Source organism: Parasteatoda tepidariorum, chromosome 3 (assembly GCF_043381705.1).
Source record: "Parasteatoda tepidariorum isolate YZ-2023 chromosome 3, CAS_Ptep_4.0, whole genome shotgun sequence".
NCBI lineage: Eukaryota > Metazoa > Arthropoda > Arachnida > Araneae > Theridiidae > Parasteatoda > Parasteatoda tepidariorum.
This window is the reverse complement of record NC_092206.1, coordinates 29081615-29100332: the sequence shown is the minus strand read 5'-3', so window position 1 is coordinate 29100332 and position 18718 is coordinate 29081615. Positions and strand designations below refer to the sequence as shown.

The window sequence follows — 18718 nt, the reverse complement described above, 5'->3', positions numbered from 1 at the left end:
TTTTATGCTGTACTTCATAACCATGAATTATTAAAGTAACTAAATATAATATTTTAAACTTATTATGACCTAAATTAACACACAATAATGAAAAAGTATATATGATAAAAATATGTATATATGTTAAAAAGTATGAAAAATATGTTTAATAAAAATTCTGCTAATTAGTTCATATCAAACCAACATTGAAAACATTTTAATAAACAAAAAGACAAGAACTAAATTATATTAGAAGTCTTTTTCTTTTTATTACCATCGATGTCATATTGGAGAGAAAAGATACAGTGAGTGATATCGCAAAAGTGGCGGGAATTGAAATAACTTCACAGCTTTAGTTATGCACGATAACACTCCAAAGCAGAATTTATATTAAACATATTTTTCAGATTTTTTTTATTATTTTGCATTAATTTAGGTCAAAATAAGTGAAAAATATTATATTTAGCATTTTTATAATTTATGGTTATGAAATACAGCATAAAACAACATAAAACATCTAAAACATCTTTTTTTCTTTTTTTTTGCGTTAATGGTGAACACTTTCAAACAATTATTTTTTCCAATTTCCCTTTTTTTCCAATTATTTAGATCTGAGAGAAACAGTTATTCACCATTAAATTTCTTTTTAATTTAAAAAAGTCAATTATTGATAATTTTTTTTAGCATGAAAAAAAATTCAAACTATTTTTTGGGGAATTTTATATTTTAGTACATATATAATTCCGATAACTAACATATTTTTTTTAGCAACTATTAAATAATTTTTTATAATTATAAAAATACCAAAATATATTTTTGCTAGTAATTTGAACGTCAGAAATATATAAAGATATGTAAAAGCGACACCTGTGTACCATCTGCTTCTAAAAGTTAATATGCACCAAAGTGAAGTTTATAAATTTAGGTTTTAAATTGAGATACATAAAGTTTAGAATACTACCAGGAAGCTTAATTTTTATTCTTGCAGCATAACCAACGAAATTAACACGTCGAATTAAAATAAGATATAACTAAATTTAAATATTACGTATAACCAACCAGGATTTACAGCTATTTCGTTGAACATAAAGTATCCCAGAAAAACTTTTTAGCTTCAAGACTTTTATTTAGTTTATTCTACCACATACATATAGGGTAGACCAAATTTACCACAATTAATCTTGAAGAAGCAAATGGTTGTAGCATTGTTCTTTTCTCTGTCCCACATTCACAACGCAACAGACAATAATGATCCATGCATTCTATATTTGAAGAAATAAAACTTAAAGAAAATCAAATTATCAAATAAATAATTTGACTTAAGTTTAATATTGCGTATAGCATCGATATTAATATTATAAAAAGCTTTAATTAACTTAAATATTTTGCATAAAATTTTACTATTAATCTGTACGTAAAATATAACTCTAAAAAGTATCAGTATCATACCTTTTTTTTATGAACAAAAGGCTGTGAAAAAACATTTAATTTTGGTCTAAGTGCCCAGACTAAGCATATAAAATAACCAATTAACCTTTATATTTTTTCTATTAAGGAAAATACTAGTTATTCAATGTGTACGCTTAAATTCGACATCTTCGACTCCATTTGTCCTATTTTAGAACAAAAGAAACGCTTTATATTTCTTCTTTATTAAAAACAAGCTCTAAAAATATTTACATGATATGCTCATAAATCCTCTGATGTAATTAAAAAAATAAAACTTACTGATATGAAAAATTAAGAGAAATATGATCAAGAACTAGAAATACATAAATACTATAAACACACTTGTCACTACCTTTGTATTCTTTGCAAATACCAACCATTATAAAGTCTGCTGAAAAAAGAATCCGGTCTGTTCAATGGTTGAACATGCAAAAGTCGAGATCCAGTTTCAAGAGCGTTCAAATATTGTAAAGATAAATTTGTACTCTTAGGGTTAGCTTTAAATTGGTTCAGTCTTTCAACCTGTAGTGGTATACCTCCAGGAGCGGTCAAAACTCTTGGCACCTTAGGGAGGCGTTTTTTATACTGTTGCATGTTTTGTGAGGGTGAGGCTTTTGCTGGTGGAATAAAAACTCCATGTCTGTGTCTAACTTGTTGGGCATTTTTACGAAAGTTTCTCATCTTTGGCAAAGGTGCGAACGTTTGCCGAGGTTTATCTTTAACAAAATATCCAAAGTCTTTAGAAATCAACCCTTCTTCTGCTTTTGAACTTTGTTGTGTTATGGGATTTGTGTCCTTAGGTTGTGGAGACTCGATTGAAGAAAAATCGGTGAAACCAGCAAATCTATCACGATTATTCGGAAAACGTTCTTTCTGCAAACGAGGTTTATTTAGTTTGACCAACTGTTGTGGCTTCCGTGTGGGAACTTTTGCTGGTTGACTCGTTTCATATGAAGCCGAATAATCTTTCTGAGAATAATTGATTTTTGGACGAACGGTGCCAGCTGATTTCAAAAGAGTTTGATATTTTTTGATGAGTTTGCGGTTTCTGTCGGATTCTAACTTCTTAGCTAATAGCTCTGATTCAAAAGTGGAAGAAAAGTCCTTTAGATGGTCACTACTTATATCGCCGATGACGTATTCATCGCTAGAAGAAGGTATCAGTTTTGTGTCCAGTAGCGAGCTGTAATCTTTGAAACCATCGAACTTTTCATTATCCGAAAATGGCAAAAGCATTGTCATTTTCTTGGATTTCTTGACGTATGGTTGGTAATCTTCCATATTGCTGCTGCCTAAGTCCCAATAAACTGGTCGGATTTTATCTTCGTCCAATTTCAATGAGGGTTCTTCTGGCAACTGATGCTGATGACTATGATAATGAACATGGTATTCTTTATGTTCTTTGGGCTTTTTCGGTTCTTCCTTTGGAACACTTGCTTTGTGAATGTTCGATTCAGAAGTTATTTCCTTGCTGCTTGGCTTTTGTTTGCTTTGTTGCTTTCGAATGATTTTAAAGGTTTTGGTAGTTGGCTGAGATTTCTGCTCTGAACTCTCTTTTTTCCGAATGAGGTCCAATATAAAATCGATTTCTTCAGATTCTTCTCCACTGGATTGTTCTTCAGATTCTTCCATTGATCTGGAAGAAGAATTCTCACGGATAACTACTACTTTGACAGAAGTTGCGGATTTCAAAACAGTGATTAAAACTGTAACAATGACCTGGAAAAAAAAACACTACTGTTTATGAAATGATCTGTAAAGCTACAATTACGAACACAAATTTTTGGCAAACATCTTTCTTATTTTTATTTTTTTTTTAAATGTAAGAAATAAAAACAAATAATGTTTTGTAAATAACTATTTTTAAAAATTTTAATTAATATTGTTAAAATATTATTCTATAATTCATATTATTTTATTTATTGAATTATTATTCTATTTATTGGAATTTCTATTATCAGAAGAGAAAAAGATCCAAAATAAGATATTTAATATATAACCTAAAATAATTATCCGAGTTTAAATTAAAACTATTTAATATATTGAGTGTAAATTACAGTATAGATTATTATACTATTCAGTAAACGCCCATTTTTGCCACTGTAAAATTGTTAAATTTTTTCCAAAATTTTGAAATTCCTGAAAATTCAAAAAACCTTAGCAGAATCCAAGAAAAAAGAATAAAAATTGCAAAATTAAATGAGAGAAAGCTAATTTTATAGAAATAGTTGATAAATAATGTATTTTTTTTTTTTCTTGGATCTAAATTACTGTAANTTTTTTTTTTTTTTTTTTTTTTTTTTTGGCGTTAATTTTTTTCGTTTGAAACTCTGAAAATCTGATATGATTTATATCAAATTTTTAAAAAATATCACTGTATATTTCATACATTTTCACAAGAATTGCTGTTCAATTTTATACTGAATTCATTTTTGCACAGGAGATTTCATTTTTACATTAGTGCACTTGTCACCCAATAGTAAAAATAATTTGATATCTTTAGTGTTCATTTCATTATTTGTGTATTTCTCGAGAATTTTTAAGGCAAATGGAAGACGTTTTGTTAAGAAATGCAAAATTCGTTTTACCTAAAATAAATTCAAAGTAAAAAAAATTTTATTGTTTGCTTGTTTCAATAATCGTCAAGAAATTCAGAATTGTAAGATAAACAAGTTTCAATATCACTAATAAATTGCAGTAGAAAATTCAAAATTTGAACAAAATCCGTAAAAAAGTTTTTGAAAAATGACTTTTTTTTAAAACGCAGAAACTGTTCTACCGATTTTGTTCAAATTTAGTATTTTTCCATTTAAAATTACACAGTTTAAAATTACATAGTTTCAAATATAATATTATTTTTTTAAAATTTTATTTTTATTTTACTTTGCATGTCTTTTTTCTCTTCATTTTCATGCATTGTCATCCAATTCTGAACTGTGTGCTAAATTTGAAGTTTGTAGCTAGTCGGGAAGTTAGTTTAAAATCGATTACAAAATTCCACCCGGACAGACATACACGAAGGCAAGTTTATATAAACGTGGTAAAAATGCTTCGCCTTACATTTCACATTTTCCATTTCACTTTCATTAGTTTTCATTTTCAAATAAAATAATATGACTAATAGCTGTCAATAATAATAATGAGATAATTTTCCAGATTGCAACCACCTCTTCCAAGCATATGTTCCAAGCAAAAACTCTGATCCACGGATATAAAAAAAGATGTATATTACTTCATACAAACTACGTTTTTGCGCTTGATACTGTAGCTCTAATTATTTAATGCAGCTATTAATATTTTTAATTATTCAGCTAGTTATAACGCTGGGGAATAAATTTTTGATGCATTTATACAAATACTTGAGCTTGCCAGATTCGGGTGTGGGGATTTCAAATCTAAAATTAATTTTGCTTCTAAAACAAAGGATTTTTTTTTAAAATTACATTTTAGTCCATTTGTTGTCAAAACGTACAAATTTAAAAACATTACATATAACAGGTTGTTGCATAAATGTTGTAAATTTTTTCTTGAGGAGTTACGGCAGATTTTCAGGATTAAAATTTCATAAGAACCCATGCTCATCGTATACGGCTATGGGAGCTTTCTTATTATGACCTGTTCAGAAACACTCAAAGAAACAGTTCATATTAGAGAAGCGCCCGTAGAGGCGTATGACGAAATGTTCAAGTATGGATTCCTGTGCAATTTTAATCCTGATGTTGTGTCCTAACTCCTTTGGAAGTTTTTCGCAACATTTAAGATTATAGCATTTTTAAACTTGTACATTTCGTCAAAAAATAGACCAAAAAATTTATTTTAAAAAGAGAAAGAAATAAAAAAAGAAAAGCTATAGCTTGGAGAAAAAAAAACAGATTTCAGACTTGAAACCAGCGATAAAGTGCCTAAAATCTGTCAAAAAATCTCATGCAACGGAAAACGAAGGAAAAAAAAATTCCCCAGTGTAATAGTGCTAATCATCAATAGTTGATTGACTATTAATTGAAATACAATAAAAGAGTTGATTGACCTCTAATTGATGGACATATTTCAGGTCAACCATTTGAACTATTAAAATTGATACTTGGTATGTGAAAAGCAAATCATTAGAACTATAGCTATTCTGGGTCATATCTTTTTTTCTTTTTTTGGGGGGGGGGTTCATTGTACATTTCAGGGTTAAATGATATATTACTATGAAAATTTACAACTTATTTAGAATAGAAAACAGTTTATTAAGCGAAGTTTCAAAACTGACATGAAGAAAAATTTAGAGATAAAAAGCTTAAGTTCATATTGGACAGTGGACATCAGGAACATCTTTTCACTTTTTTTCTCAATACAAGAACTTAATACATTTGCCGGCTTTTCTTTTGCTGGAATTACAGCGATTTAAAAAGGATAATTTCGGTATTTAACTTCTGAAACCATTTCAGATTTTATATAGTATGCATCATGTAATATCAGTTTACATTATATAATGTCAAATAGTATACATCATATAATGTCAGATACTATATTTCAGGTTGAAAACTCATTAAAACTGCATTTTACAGTAACAGAGTGAAATTACAGTTACTGTATTTTTACTCTCTTTAAATTAGCATCCTGCTATAATTCAGGGTGTTTATAAAGTCCCGGACCCATTTTGATGTTTAATAACTCATAAAATAATAAAGATAGATTAAAATTAATAACATAAATGGTTTGATAGACTCAAAAAGTTTCATGACCCTTGTCAATGAACTTCCACGTGTGCCCCCTTCGTCGCACGGAGAATATCAAGTCGATAGTCAATTTCACGCCAGGTAGCGGCAAGCATGTCGGCATCCACAGAGGCTATTGCGGTTGTAATTCTGGCTTTTAGGCCATCAATGTTCGACACGATCCTCCTGTAAACATTGTCCTTTATAAATCCCCAAAGAAAAAAGTCCAGCGGCGTTATATCAGGTGATCTGGGTGGCCAAGGAATTGGACCTCCTCGCCCAATCCATCTTCCTGTAAAATGGTCATTCAAAGAACTACGAACGATGATACCCCAATGAGGTGGTGCACCATCTTGTTGCAAAAAGACATGTGGCTGAAGCTCTTCTAGTTGTGGAAATACGAAGTTTTCCAACATGTCTAAGTATACGACTGATGAGATTGTCTTTTCTGTAAAAAAGAAAGCTACCTCTCGTGAAATTGACTATCGACTTGATATTCTCCGTGCGACGAAGGGGGCACACGTGGAAGTTCATTGACAAGGGTCATGAAACTTTTTGAGTCTATCTAACCATTAATGTTATTAATTTTAATCTATCTTTATTATTTTATGAGTTATTAAACATCAAAATGGGTCCGGGACTTTATAAACACCCTGTATATTTTGATAAATTCAATTTCTTTAAGACTCAAAATATGGAATTATTTTCTTTTTTTTGTAGCAAGTAATATAACTTTTTCTCAACGTTTCAACTGGAACTTAGTATTGTCTGTAGTTGGAAAAAAACGAACGCTAATCTTTGGGATAAAAGATAAATATTTTATCAGCAGATAACTTTTCGTTCGCAAGTATTATGGAGATTACGATAACGCTCCAATGATTTTTCGCAGAATAAAGTCTAGTTACATAGTGAATAAACATTGCAACAAAGAAACATTTCCAGAAAAAAAAAATTTAAATAGGGAAGTTAATGGTAACAAAGAAATAATAATGAAAAAAAATAGACATTAGTTGAGGGAATAAAAACTTGCTATCTGGAAAATATTTATCATTTATCAAATGGACATAAAACATTTTAACATGAGATATTTCTAGAAACTTTCCATTCTTAAAATTATTTTTCAACATACGAATAAAGTAATATTAAACATGATAATGTACAACAGTAATTTTAAATATAAAACGTAAAGATGCCAACGAAAAATGGAGAAATAAAGGAGAGAAACAAAACTAGAAAAACTAATGCAGCCGAGAGGAAAATGCATTTCCTCCCGCTATGGAAAGATAATGAGAAACTAATGTCGTTAACAAGGGAATCAGCATTCATATGAATAAAACAAGATTCCAGGGCATCAAGATGAGCTGATGTGACAGGAGTGGAAATAGTTTTGGCTTGCCGAAATTAAATTTACGCCCAAGATTCCAGTCATGTGCAGCAATTGATAATTTCTCGTAGTTTCTTTATAGCGTATTCACTTTAAAATACAGACATAAATTAATTCCACCTGAGTCACATCAGCTCATCTTGATGCCCTGGAAGTTATTCACGTCAATGCTGATTCCCTTGTTTACGACATGCGTTCCTCGCCACTTCTTCATAGCTAGTGGGAATGCATTTTACCCTTATTTGCCCCTATTTGCCACTGTTTTTTTTCTTCCTTTTTATTTCTTTGGGCTACATTTGTTTTTCGAGTTTTGTTTCTCACCTTTATTTTTCCGTGTTTCGTTGGCAACTTTACAATTTATATTTAAAATCTTTGTTTCTTCTCATTCTCGTCTGGCACGAAAAAGGGCGCCTATTTTTGAGAGCTTCAAACATGGTGACTGTCATATCCTGTTTTTATATTTTCGAAACGAATGCAGTTTCTAGTCAGGTAATATGAGTTAAGTATTTTTATGTCACTCAGCAAAAATGAAAAATTAATTAATAAATAAAAAACTTGATGACATATACTATTTCAAATTTCGTAAAACAATTTATTTTAAATTTTTTTTTCATTTGCCACAAAAATTATTGAATCTGAAAGACATGGGGCTTATCAATTCAAAGTTTAAAACATTAAAACTGAAACGTTACTGCTCCAATGTCCATGTTGTTCTGCTTTAAGTGGCAGTTTTCATATAAACTACTTGTTAATCGATCCCCTAACTATCCCGAATTATCTCGGCTATGTATAAGTATCCAGTAAAGTTTGAAATCCGGGATTCTATAGAATGTCATCAGTCGTCCCTGGCCAAACTATAGACGCACTATAAGATTCTATGTAAAATCATCAGGTGATACTATACAGCTTTATTGTTATTATGTGACTGAAACCGGTTTGTACTTGTTAACGTCAGTGTATCAATTGGTTAAATTAGACAATATATAATATAAATTTGACGATGGGATAAATTAGAATATATATTATATAAATATAGAATATATATTATATCAAGCATTATATTAGTATATTATAATAATTGGATCAAATTATTAGTCGCACTGTAATTTTTTAATAATTACATGATTTGTACGAGTTTATATACAATACTTTTATATTTAAACATACATGTAATGGGTTTTTGTTCAGGAGATTTTTTATATACTTCTATTTGTATTTATTTTTAACGTATTGCATTACAATGTTAACCAATTGATACAGGAGCAATGTTAACCAATTGATGTTAAATGAGTAACCGGTTAAGTATGAAATGCATTTCCGATTCGTTTCGAATGTAATGAAATGTTATTCAAAATGTCAGTCAAGCTTACCATGTTGCAACGAGTAATTTCTTATTTTTTGTCTGTAACTTTTGTTCCCTACAACTTTCATTTTTCTTTGTGTGTTTAGAATGAATTTTTTTAATGGTACTCTCATTATTTTTTTCAGAATGATGTTTCCATTTTCGAGGAGTGCTTGTCATTTACATGATAGCCTTATCAAGACTTTTTATCATACTTTACCTAAATAGCATTTGTCATTTAATAGGATTATAAACGGTACCTAGGGAAAGTATGTAAAAATTCTCTCATATCATACTTTACCTAAGGACGTCCGGTATTATATACAGTGCTTAGGCCTTTTATAGAATGAAGACATGCTTTACCGGTAACATATATATTGCAATCAATTGTTGATCTTGAAAAAATTCGGGAACAGCAGAAATCGTCAGTAAAATTTGTTTTACATGGCGAAAGAAAATACTTTGCTTGAATTGGCAGTTCGTAAAGTTTTGTTTGAGTGCTTCCGCTTTCACAAGTAAAGCATTAAAAATTCAATTTAATTTTTTGTTACTCGGGATATTTCAGATTTTAACCAAACTTCATATTCGAAATTGCGATCGTAAATATTACATTCGAAATAAAAGTATTTGAATAGGAGTTGCTAAAAAATAAAAAAAAATTTAAGAAATGAAGCGTTCAGAAACGAATATTTTAACAATTATTGTGGTTTGTAATAATTATTTTTTTAAATAAATGCCTCCAGATTGGGGATTGCCACGGCATCGGAAAAATTTCACGCCATATTTCGTTTCTGTTCCTTACACTTACTAATGAAATAAAATCTGATGATTTTTAATTGTTATTTTTCCTTGAAAAAATTGATAATGGAAATAACTAGCCAGGATTGGCAAGTTTTTGTCGTGAGTCAGTTTTTGACGGTTTTATCCATGGTTAAACTCTGTAACAAAAACCTGGATCAAACATCTAAAAAATTGAATATTTTGCATTGGTATAAATAGTATTTTATTTTATAACCGTCGTTGAACAGCAGACTCAATTTTGAATTTAGGAGAACTAATGTTCAACTCCGTAGCCTTGTAATTTTAAAACCAATCAAGAAGAGAAGGGAACTCCTGGATCAAGTATGGGGAGAAATTTGCCTTCGTGGCGGACTTTTGATGGAACTAACCCGCGTTTGCATTACAAGCAGAGGAAAACCACGTACACCTCCCACAGTCAGCCTCACGGCAAGGGGACTGTAACCCATGATCCATCTACACTGAGGATGTATTACGTTAGCACGGGGGTTGGTGCGAGCCGGGTGCGGAATTCGTATCCAGCAGCCATTGCTAGGATTCGAACCCGGTTCATCTCATTGGGTGGAGAACGCTCTATCTCTTGAGCCAGCACGGCTCTATGAATACTATTATTAATATTTTAAATAGCACACTGCGAAAAATTTGCAAGGTTAATTTAGTTTAAAACATTAATTTAAAATACAGATATTTTTAACAATAATTCGTCGTATGTCAAGTATTTAGTAATTATTTATAAGATAAATTTTAATCGATGTTAAATTTTAAAAGTAATGTAGTACAGTATACTCTCGATATCTCGAACTTCTATATCTAGAAAACTTTGTTATGTCAAAAAAATATTTTTTCCCCATGGCATTACATATTCACCTATTGTTAATTTGAATTCCCATGTCGAAGAGTTTTTTCTCAAAACCTCGTTATGCCGAATATTTTTCGAAGTAGAAAATAAATTTTTTACGGAAAAACCGTAATGTAAGTTTATTGTAAGCCAATTCTTTTCTATATGCATAATTATTTTTCTCTTACTTCTAAAAATTACCATTGCTCTATTTAGATTTATAATCAACTATCATTACATACATAATCATTAGTTGTTATTCTTATGTTTCATGGCTTTATTTTTTAGAACACTATTTTAGAATATATTTTTCTACTTTCAGAAAATATTTAACTCTTAACTTGTTATTCTGAAAACTCGCTACCTAGAAAAAAAAATTTTTAGCGTCCCTTCAACTTTGAGATATAAAGAGTTAGAAAAACTTCATCTGCGTTATGACATTGGAACTATCATTCTAAGTTTTTAGTGGTTCCGACAAGTTTTTAACGTTAAAAGTTTAACCCTGGATTGTGTTAAGATGAACTTGGAAAAAATAATCATAATATATAATAATAATAATATTATACAATAATAATTATAATATATAATAATAATTATAATAATAATATAATAATAATTGTAATAATTATAATATATAATAATAATTATAATAATAATATAATTATAATAATAAAACAGTATATTTATAATAATAACACAGTAATTATAATTAAATGAATATATATTACATTAATTATAATAACATTAATTATAAAAAGATGCTTAATTCTTACTGGTAAAATTTCGAAATTATGGACAAAACACAGAAAGTTAAAGCTATTNTAATAATGAACCAAGACGCACATAAGATATAATAAGAAAATGTGAAATATTTATGGAATAAAAAAAACTAAGTTCATTGATTAACACAGTAAAAAAGTTTTTTTTTGCTATATATATGTTGCTTTTTGTATGAATCATCAAATCTATCTTATTTTTTAAACTGTTGTAAATTTGAAATACTTATAAGGTATCAGTACGAAATGGTTTAGAAGTGCAAATTGTTCTAACTTCTCAGTGATAAATTTTCAAGAGCTAAATTTTGTCAGGGTTAATAAAAATACCTTGAAAAAATAAAAATAGACGTAGAAAAATTTTTGTAAGAAAAAATAAGCGAAATCCCGAAATTGCGACCACTATAATTATAGAATAATAAATAATGTAATATTTTCAATAAAAAATACAGAATGTAGATTCTCACCTATTTTTTTTAAGGATAGCTAAACATCCATTAATTTTATAGTAACAAGATAAACCATATAAGCCGTTATATTTGAAATTGGAATAAGTCCATTTTTGAGCTAAATAGTAGTTTATTTGTTAATTTATTATTTTTTTTACATTATTAATAATCATTGTTACTCTTTCTTGTTTAATCAAACTATAGTGTTAAAAACATCTCCCAAATAGATTAACTTTTTTTAATTCATCCAAGCATTAACCCTTTAAGGCCTCAAACTTATACCATTTTTCAAATGGATTAATTATACTTGTAAAAAGAACGGCACATATTTATTGAGGCTGACCCTGTACAGCAGGGACCGTTTTTGAACGTCGATATCGATTCTTACTGCTTCTTTCAAAATGCTTATGAAGTATTAAATCTAAACCACACAAATAATCGTTCGATTTTGAAGAATGTTCCATAGGTTAAAAATTATTGTTTCCTAAACAAGGAAAATAAAAATAAAAACTGAAAATTTGCCTACAAATAATGACTGAAAAATTAATAATAATTAGAAAACGATCCTTTCGATGCTAATTAAATTATTTTCAAATTAAATCTTGCAAATAAAAAGTAGCTTGTTCTATTGCTTATAATAATAAAATAAAATAGTACTTCAAGTTTAGTTTCAATTTTATCTTAAATATGGATGAAAAAAATAAAAATTGGTTATACCCCACATTTTAATCGGTATTTGCATTGAAGGCCTTATCGAGTTGTAGGAAAACTCCACATTTGTTCATTTTGAGATGTATACAGAACTGTGGAGTAATTAGTTGAAATATTTGACTCCAACTCCGGACGACTTTTTTGAAAGCTCAACTCCAACTCATACTCTGATAAAATTTTCCCCGAATCCTCGGAAAATACTAATATTACAAATAATAAATATTAATTTATGCATGCATGATTAAATGCTATTTTACTTATTTTTACTTATTTGTGCTTCCCTCTATCGAGTAGCAGAAATAAATTAAAGGTGAATTAGTCTTTAAATGAGGTAGAGATAGATCAGGAGTTTCCACCTTACATGAGGCCGGGGGCCACAATTAAAAACACAAATCAAATGGCGGGCCGCAACTTTATCATAATTTTATGTAGGACTCTCTTATGTTTGAAGGAACATTAAATATTACTGTCAGATTTTTACCAAGTTGTACAAAACAAAAATATTGAATTACAAATTAAAATAAGAAGTAGATTTTTAAAAATATTTAATTGCATATAAATTCGGGCTACAATAACTTTAATGTGCACCCATGTATTAAACAATTAATGTGCAGATACAGATATCTATCTACATTAAACAGATATCTATTTTGTTAAAATATAAAACTTTAAAAAGGTTCTTATTAAAACTTACGTAGTAGCACACAAAATGTTCAATGATAAAATTGAGGTTTGTCTGCTGCAACTATCAGAGAAAAGATATTTGCATTTTAAATTTAAAATTTACAAATGTGTATGTAAATATTTTCTTCCAAAATGAGTGGTTTCAAAAAGTTAAATCGGAGAATTTCTTCGAGAAAATTTCTGATACACACATGCTAAATTATATTCACAAAATACAAAAAAAAAATGAAATAAAAAAGAGCAACATACGCGTTTATTTTTGTATTTGAATAAATATGTTCTTGGATGCAAAACCTGAGAAAAAATTCTTTTTGCACCGTTGGTATGATAAATTTCACAGAAACGAAGAAATTATGTTTTTATTAACGAGAAAAGTATTTTAAACAAATATATATTTTTTACGAAAATTGTCCGCAAAAAAATGACAAATAATATATTTTAGTTCGCGGGCCGCAAAAAAAGGCTTCGCGGGCCGGATGCGGCTCCCGGGTCGCCAGTTGGAAACCACTGAGATAGATGATTTATATCAGTGGTTACCAACTGGCAGCCCCGCAAAGCCTTTTTTGTGGCCCTTGAAATAAAATATATTAGTTGTCCTTTTTTTAGGACAATTTTCGTAAATTCTATGTGGGCTTAAAATACTTTTCTTTCGTTTTAAAAAACCTAATTTCTTCGTTTCTGTGAAATTTAACATACCTAAGGTGCAAAAAAATTTATTTCTCAGGTTTTGCATCCAAGAAAATATTTATTCAAATACAAAAATAATCGTGTATGCTGCTCTTTTTTTATTTAGTTTTTTTTTCTTCTTTTTTTTGTATTTTGTGAATATAATTTAACGTGTGAATATCAGAATTTTTCTCGAAGAAATTCTCCCATTTAACTCTTTGAAACCACTCATTTTGGACGAAATTATTTACGTTTGTAAATTTTAAAACGCATAAAAGAGGGAATGAATATTATGTTTTATTTAAATTCCTTGAATTGGATATCGCAGGAGCGGAATAATAAAATAATAATTAAAAAAATTAATTTCAGGTACTCCATAATTTTTTGTTGTTGCTATAATTCCTAAAAAGTCGAAAAAATGTTAATTTATCCCAGAATTAAATTTAAAAGAAAAAAATCTTGTCACTAAGTTTCTGATTAAGAGAAGATTAAAAATGATACGTAACAAGCATTATTTGTAATGCTTGTTACTTTGCCATTTAATATTAAAAAAACTTTGATAAAAATCTGACAGTAATATTTAATGGTCTTTCAAACATAAAAGAGTACTATATAAATTCTGATAAAGTTGCGGCCCACCATTTGACTGGTGCTTTTAATTGCGGCCCCCGGCCGCATGTGAGTTGGAAGCCCCTGATTTATATCAACACGTAGGTTAAGCAGCCATCACTTTTTTTTCATTAGTAGAACTGGTCGTCAGTTATTTTTTACCCTTGGTTGGGTATTTATTACCTCTTTTTTCTTCTTCTGATGTCATAAGTCATCCAAAAATGTTGATTTTGATATATTTCAGGCTTCATTGCAAAAATTAAAAGACGATAAAAACTTTTTAACTTTAGAATTTTTCTGGTGATGATGTTTGCTGAATGGTGTGATAAATAAATAGCAAAATGATGGAGTTTTATAACAGATTATGCTTTAAAAGTCTTTTTAGGTGCGTATAACCTTTAAAAATTTCTATAATTATGTAGCTCAGTCACGAATTTTAAACTATACCACTAAGTAAGAAATTTCAAATATCAGATGGAAGTTTATTTATAACAAGTCATTACTTTTAAGTGAATTGCAATGATCTTCCATAATCGAAGCATTCGAAGAAATTTTAAATTTCAGATGGAAGTTTATTTATAACAAGTCATTACTTTTAAGTGAATTGTAATAACCTTCTATAATCGAAGCATGCATTTTACAATAAAAATGCTCAATAAAGTTACATAACACTTATTATTGTTTATTTACAAACTGATACTCAATTATCGTAGAAGCAACTTTTTGTTACAATAAAGGTTAAACATATATCCACAAATATGACTTTCGAACTTTATCATAGAAGCATAAGTTTATTATGTATATATATATTTTTAAAAAAATGCTCAATGCAACTTAATACTAATTCTAATTTATTTACATCAAAGGTTAAACTTATATCTTTAAATATAACTGACACTCAAATTTATCATAAAGGAACACATCAATTATTCATTATAAAATTTTCAATATAATTTCCTAATACTAGTTCCGATTTATTTACAATGAAGATTAAGCAAATTTTATTTGCAATAAAATTGAATCATAGAGCAATCATTATACATAAAAAAATATTCAATATATTTGCATTCTTCTAAATGTAAAATTTCTCAATGCTTAAGTTAAAAGTTTAATTATTATACTAAAAAAAAAGTTTTAAAAAATTAGTTATTATACACTAAAAATAGGTTTATGTACAATAAAAGCTAAATCTATATGAACAAATATAACTGCTACTTAAATTAAACTTGCTTACCAAACAATAGGACCCCCTCATATCGTCTGCGCTTCCATGTGATGCTCTCTAACCAATACTAATAAAATCTCACCACTTTGAAGAATACCACCGTTTTGTTCTGTTATCCGGAAGATTCTCCAGACCTCATCTCAAACCCCTTGAAGAAAACGATTAGTGTCACGCGTAATACCGCACGATGTCCCACTTTTTTCTTTTCCTTTTTTGATCTTCATTTCAGACGAGAGTATTTTGAACCGTGAAAAGTTTTTGTTTCTTAATGTCGTTTAAAAAGAGCGAGGGAAAAATAAAAATTCAAATAAGAAAAGTATCGCTTTCGTTCGCATTAACCCTGACATTACGCTTTTTCTCATCCATCAAATAACCGCAGGCGATATTAAAATAGGCAATCTTTTGTTATTTGATGTATAACATGAAGTGATGCGAAGAGAAAGTTAGATGATTTGGATGAATATCGTTTGCGAAAGGGAAATGAACGCCTTGAAAATTGCATAACTGGTGTGAATCGTTTGATCCATTTTAGGATTCGTTTTTATTTGCATTTAATACGTGGGAATCTTCTTAGTTACTTTCCTTTATGCTAATAATTACATATTTGAATAAAATGTATGTTATTTTCATGTTTCAGCTCCTTTATTAGTGTGCAAAATAAATGTATGTTAATAATTGATTTCAAATTCACAAAAAAAAGGAAATTTAAAAACATATTGAACATGTAAAAAATCATGAAATTTAAAGTTTATTAATAAAAACTTTCAAAATTAAAAATTTTATAAAAATATTCAAATCTCATTTAATGTTTTGAAAAAGCATTTGATGTTTTTTGAACCTAATAAATTTTTGGAATTTATCCTTTATATGTATTTACTCGTTTTCTACGATCAAAATATTTTAGAAACAATGTGGAGTACTGTCTTAGTGAATAGGAATAAGTGATTTTTATATTTATATTCTTTAGAAACTGTTCTTTAATAAGTCTCAATATGATTTAATATTTTGAAAAAGCATTCAATGTTTTTTGAACCTAATAAATTTTAGGAATTTATCCTTTATACGTATTTACTCGTTTTCTACGATCAAAATATTTTAGAAACAATGTGGAGTATTGTCTTAGTGAATAGGAATAAGTGATTTTTATGTTTATGTTCTTTAGAAACTGTTCTTTAATAAGTCTCAATATGATTTAATGTTTTGAGAAAGCATTCAATGATTTTTGAACCTAATAAATTTTTGGAATTTATCCTTTATATGTATTTATTCGTTTTCTACGATCAAAATATTTTAGAAACAATGTGGAGTATTGTCTTAGTGAATAGGAATAAGTGATTTTAATGTTTATATTTTTTAGAAACTTTTCTTTAATAAGTCTCAATATGATCTACGCATGTTTAGCTCCCAGTCTTTAAGGAAAATTATAATAACTGTGCTTACTATAAATATTGAAGTAAAGTGAATTCATTCAACAGTTTTTGATATGGAATTGAAGGCTTGTGTAATAAGAGAAATTACCTGGTCAGTAATAGTTTTCCTGTTGCGCTCGTTGTTAAAAAAGTTACACTGTTCATTCTCAGATGATTGTAAACATTAGTTTAAAAAATATAAGAATTCAATTGTTTTTGTTCCTGTTTGTTTTTATGTTAATGAAAGTAAAAGTATTTGTTATCACAAAAAATAAAAGCAGAGATCGTTTGTCTTAAATCTTACTTAAGTATTTATTTTAAATTTGTTCTCTTTTGCTTTTTTCAATGAAATTGTAATTAATCTTTGACAAAAAATGTTAACAATCATGGATGGCTTGCCTAATTGAGATTTTTTATCCAGCACATAACACTTAACATTATATGAGAATGATTTACACATGTTTGCAAAAAAATTTACTCAGAGTTCAAGATAAGTAGAGTGAATGACTTATATTATTGTAAAAATTCCTAAAACAAAATTATACTGAAATTATCAGGATTTTTTTTATCGACAAAATTACAAAATTTTGGTCAAAAGATAAGTCAAAATAATGAAGTCCAATCTCAAAAAAAAAAAAAAAACTACCAAATTAAAGGATTGAATCTTAGATTTCGTTTAAAAAAAATGGAAAAACACAGAAACGTCTTAAAAAGGAAAATAATAATTAGTCTGGAAAAACGCGTGAAACTTGAATAACAATTCGAACAACTTATTAAGGCACACGACAGTCCTACAAGAACTAGAACATTTATACAAGGGATGCAGCGAAGTGTATCATTTCAATAACGGGACAGTAAATCAATGAAAAAAAAGAGGGGGAAATAGTAAACGTCTCACTTAGACTGTTTGCATAGTAGTGGAAAGTTTTTATTATTTTAATTTCAAAAAAATTGAAATCAAATCAAGAAAGAAATTTTTTTAATACACTGTTTAAAACACCCATAAAATAATACTCCAGTTTTAATGGTATTTTATAACAGTGTAATTTAGAATATTTAGAACAAACGAAGAATTAAATTAAAGGTAAACTACAAAGAAACGTTCCATATTCCTTTCTGTTTTTCTTACAAAGATTCCATATGTGCACCATTACTCATACGGTACACATTCAACCTATGTCCAATTTTTCCCACAAGTTTGGAGTAAAGGAAGCTAAAGCCTCTTTTATATGCCTCGCTTTGGCTAATTATTAAGTAGCCGTGCAATGAAAACCATTTGCTGGTTAATTAGTCTATGATTATAAATCATTATTAGCCTATGATTATATTTCACATGGAACTATCGCAAGTGTTAATTGGAAATCAAGTATATTGGGTGTGTGCCGCAAACCTAATAGTGCTGCACATAAACATATTGAACATTTGTACGAAGAACAAAAATTATCTTCAACTTGATGTATGATAAATAGGTTTTTCATAACCGGTGTAGTAACAGTCAAGCCCTTTTTGGGTTTTTGGCTATCAATGGTCAACTCCGTAATCTTGTAATTGCGAACCCAACACAGAAGAAAAGGGAACTCCTGGATCAAGCATTGGGCCAATACAAGCTATCATGAAGGTTTTTTTTAATGGAACTCGCCCTCAATTAGCGTTAATGTTACAGAAAACCACGAAAACATTTCATGGTTAGCCCGAAGAC

The 18718-nt window shown here is 28.7% G+C and overlaps 1 protein-coding gene across 1 annotated transcript; it reads right to left on the bottom strand.

Annotated features, from left to right (window-relative positions):
- Nucleotides 1-1615: 1615 nt before the first annotated feature.
- LOC107439292 (uncharacterized) lies at nt 1616-16247 on the bottom strand. The gene is made up of 2 exons (XM_016051832.3): nt 15620-16247; nt 1616-3147 (listed from the first exon to the last, which is right to left on the bottom strand). The coding sequence occupies exons 1-2, from the start codon at nt 15638-15640 to the stop codon at nt 1777-1779; spliced, it is 1392 nt and encodes a 463-aa protein (XP_015907318.2). The 5' UTR covers nt 15641-16247; the 3' UTR covers nt 1616-1776.
- Between the last annotated feature and the right edge of the window lie 2471 nt (nt 16248-18718).

Coding starts and splice junctions, on each gene's coding strand:
- LOC107439292 (XM_016051832.3), bottom strand. CDS start 15,640: ATGAGGGGGTCCTATTGTTTG. Junction 3,148..15,619: donor TGAGGGGGTCCTATTGTTTG/GTAAGCAAGTTT, acceptor TTTTTTTTCCAG/GTCATTGTTACAGTTTTAAT.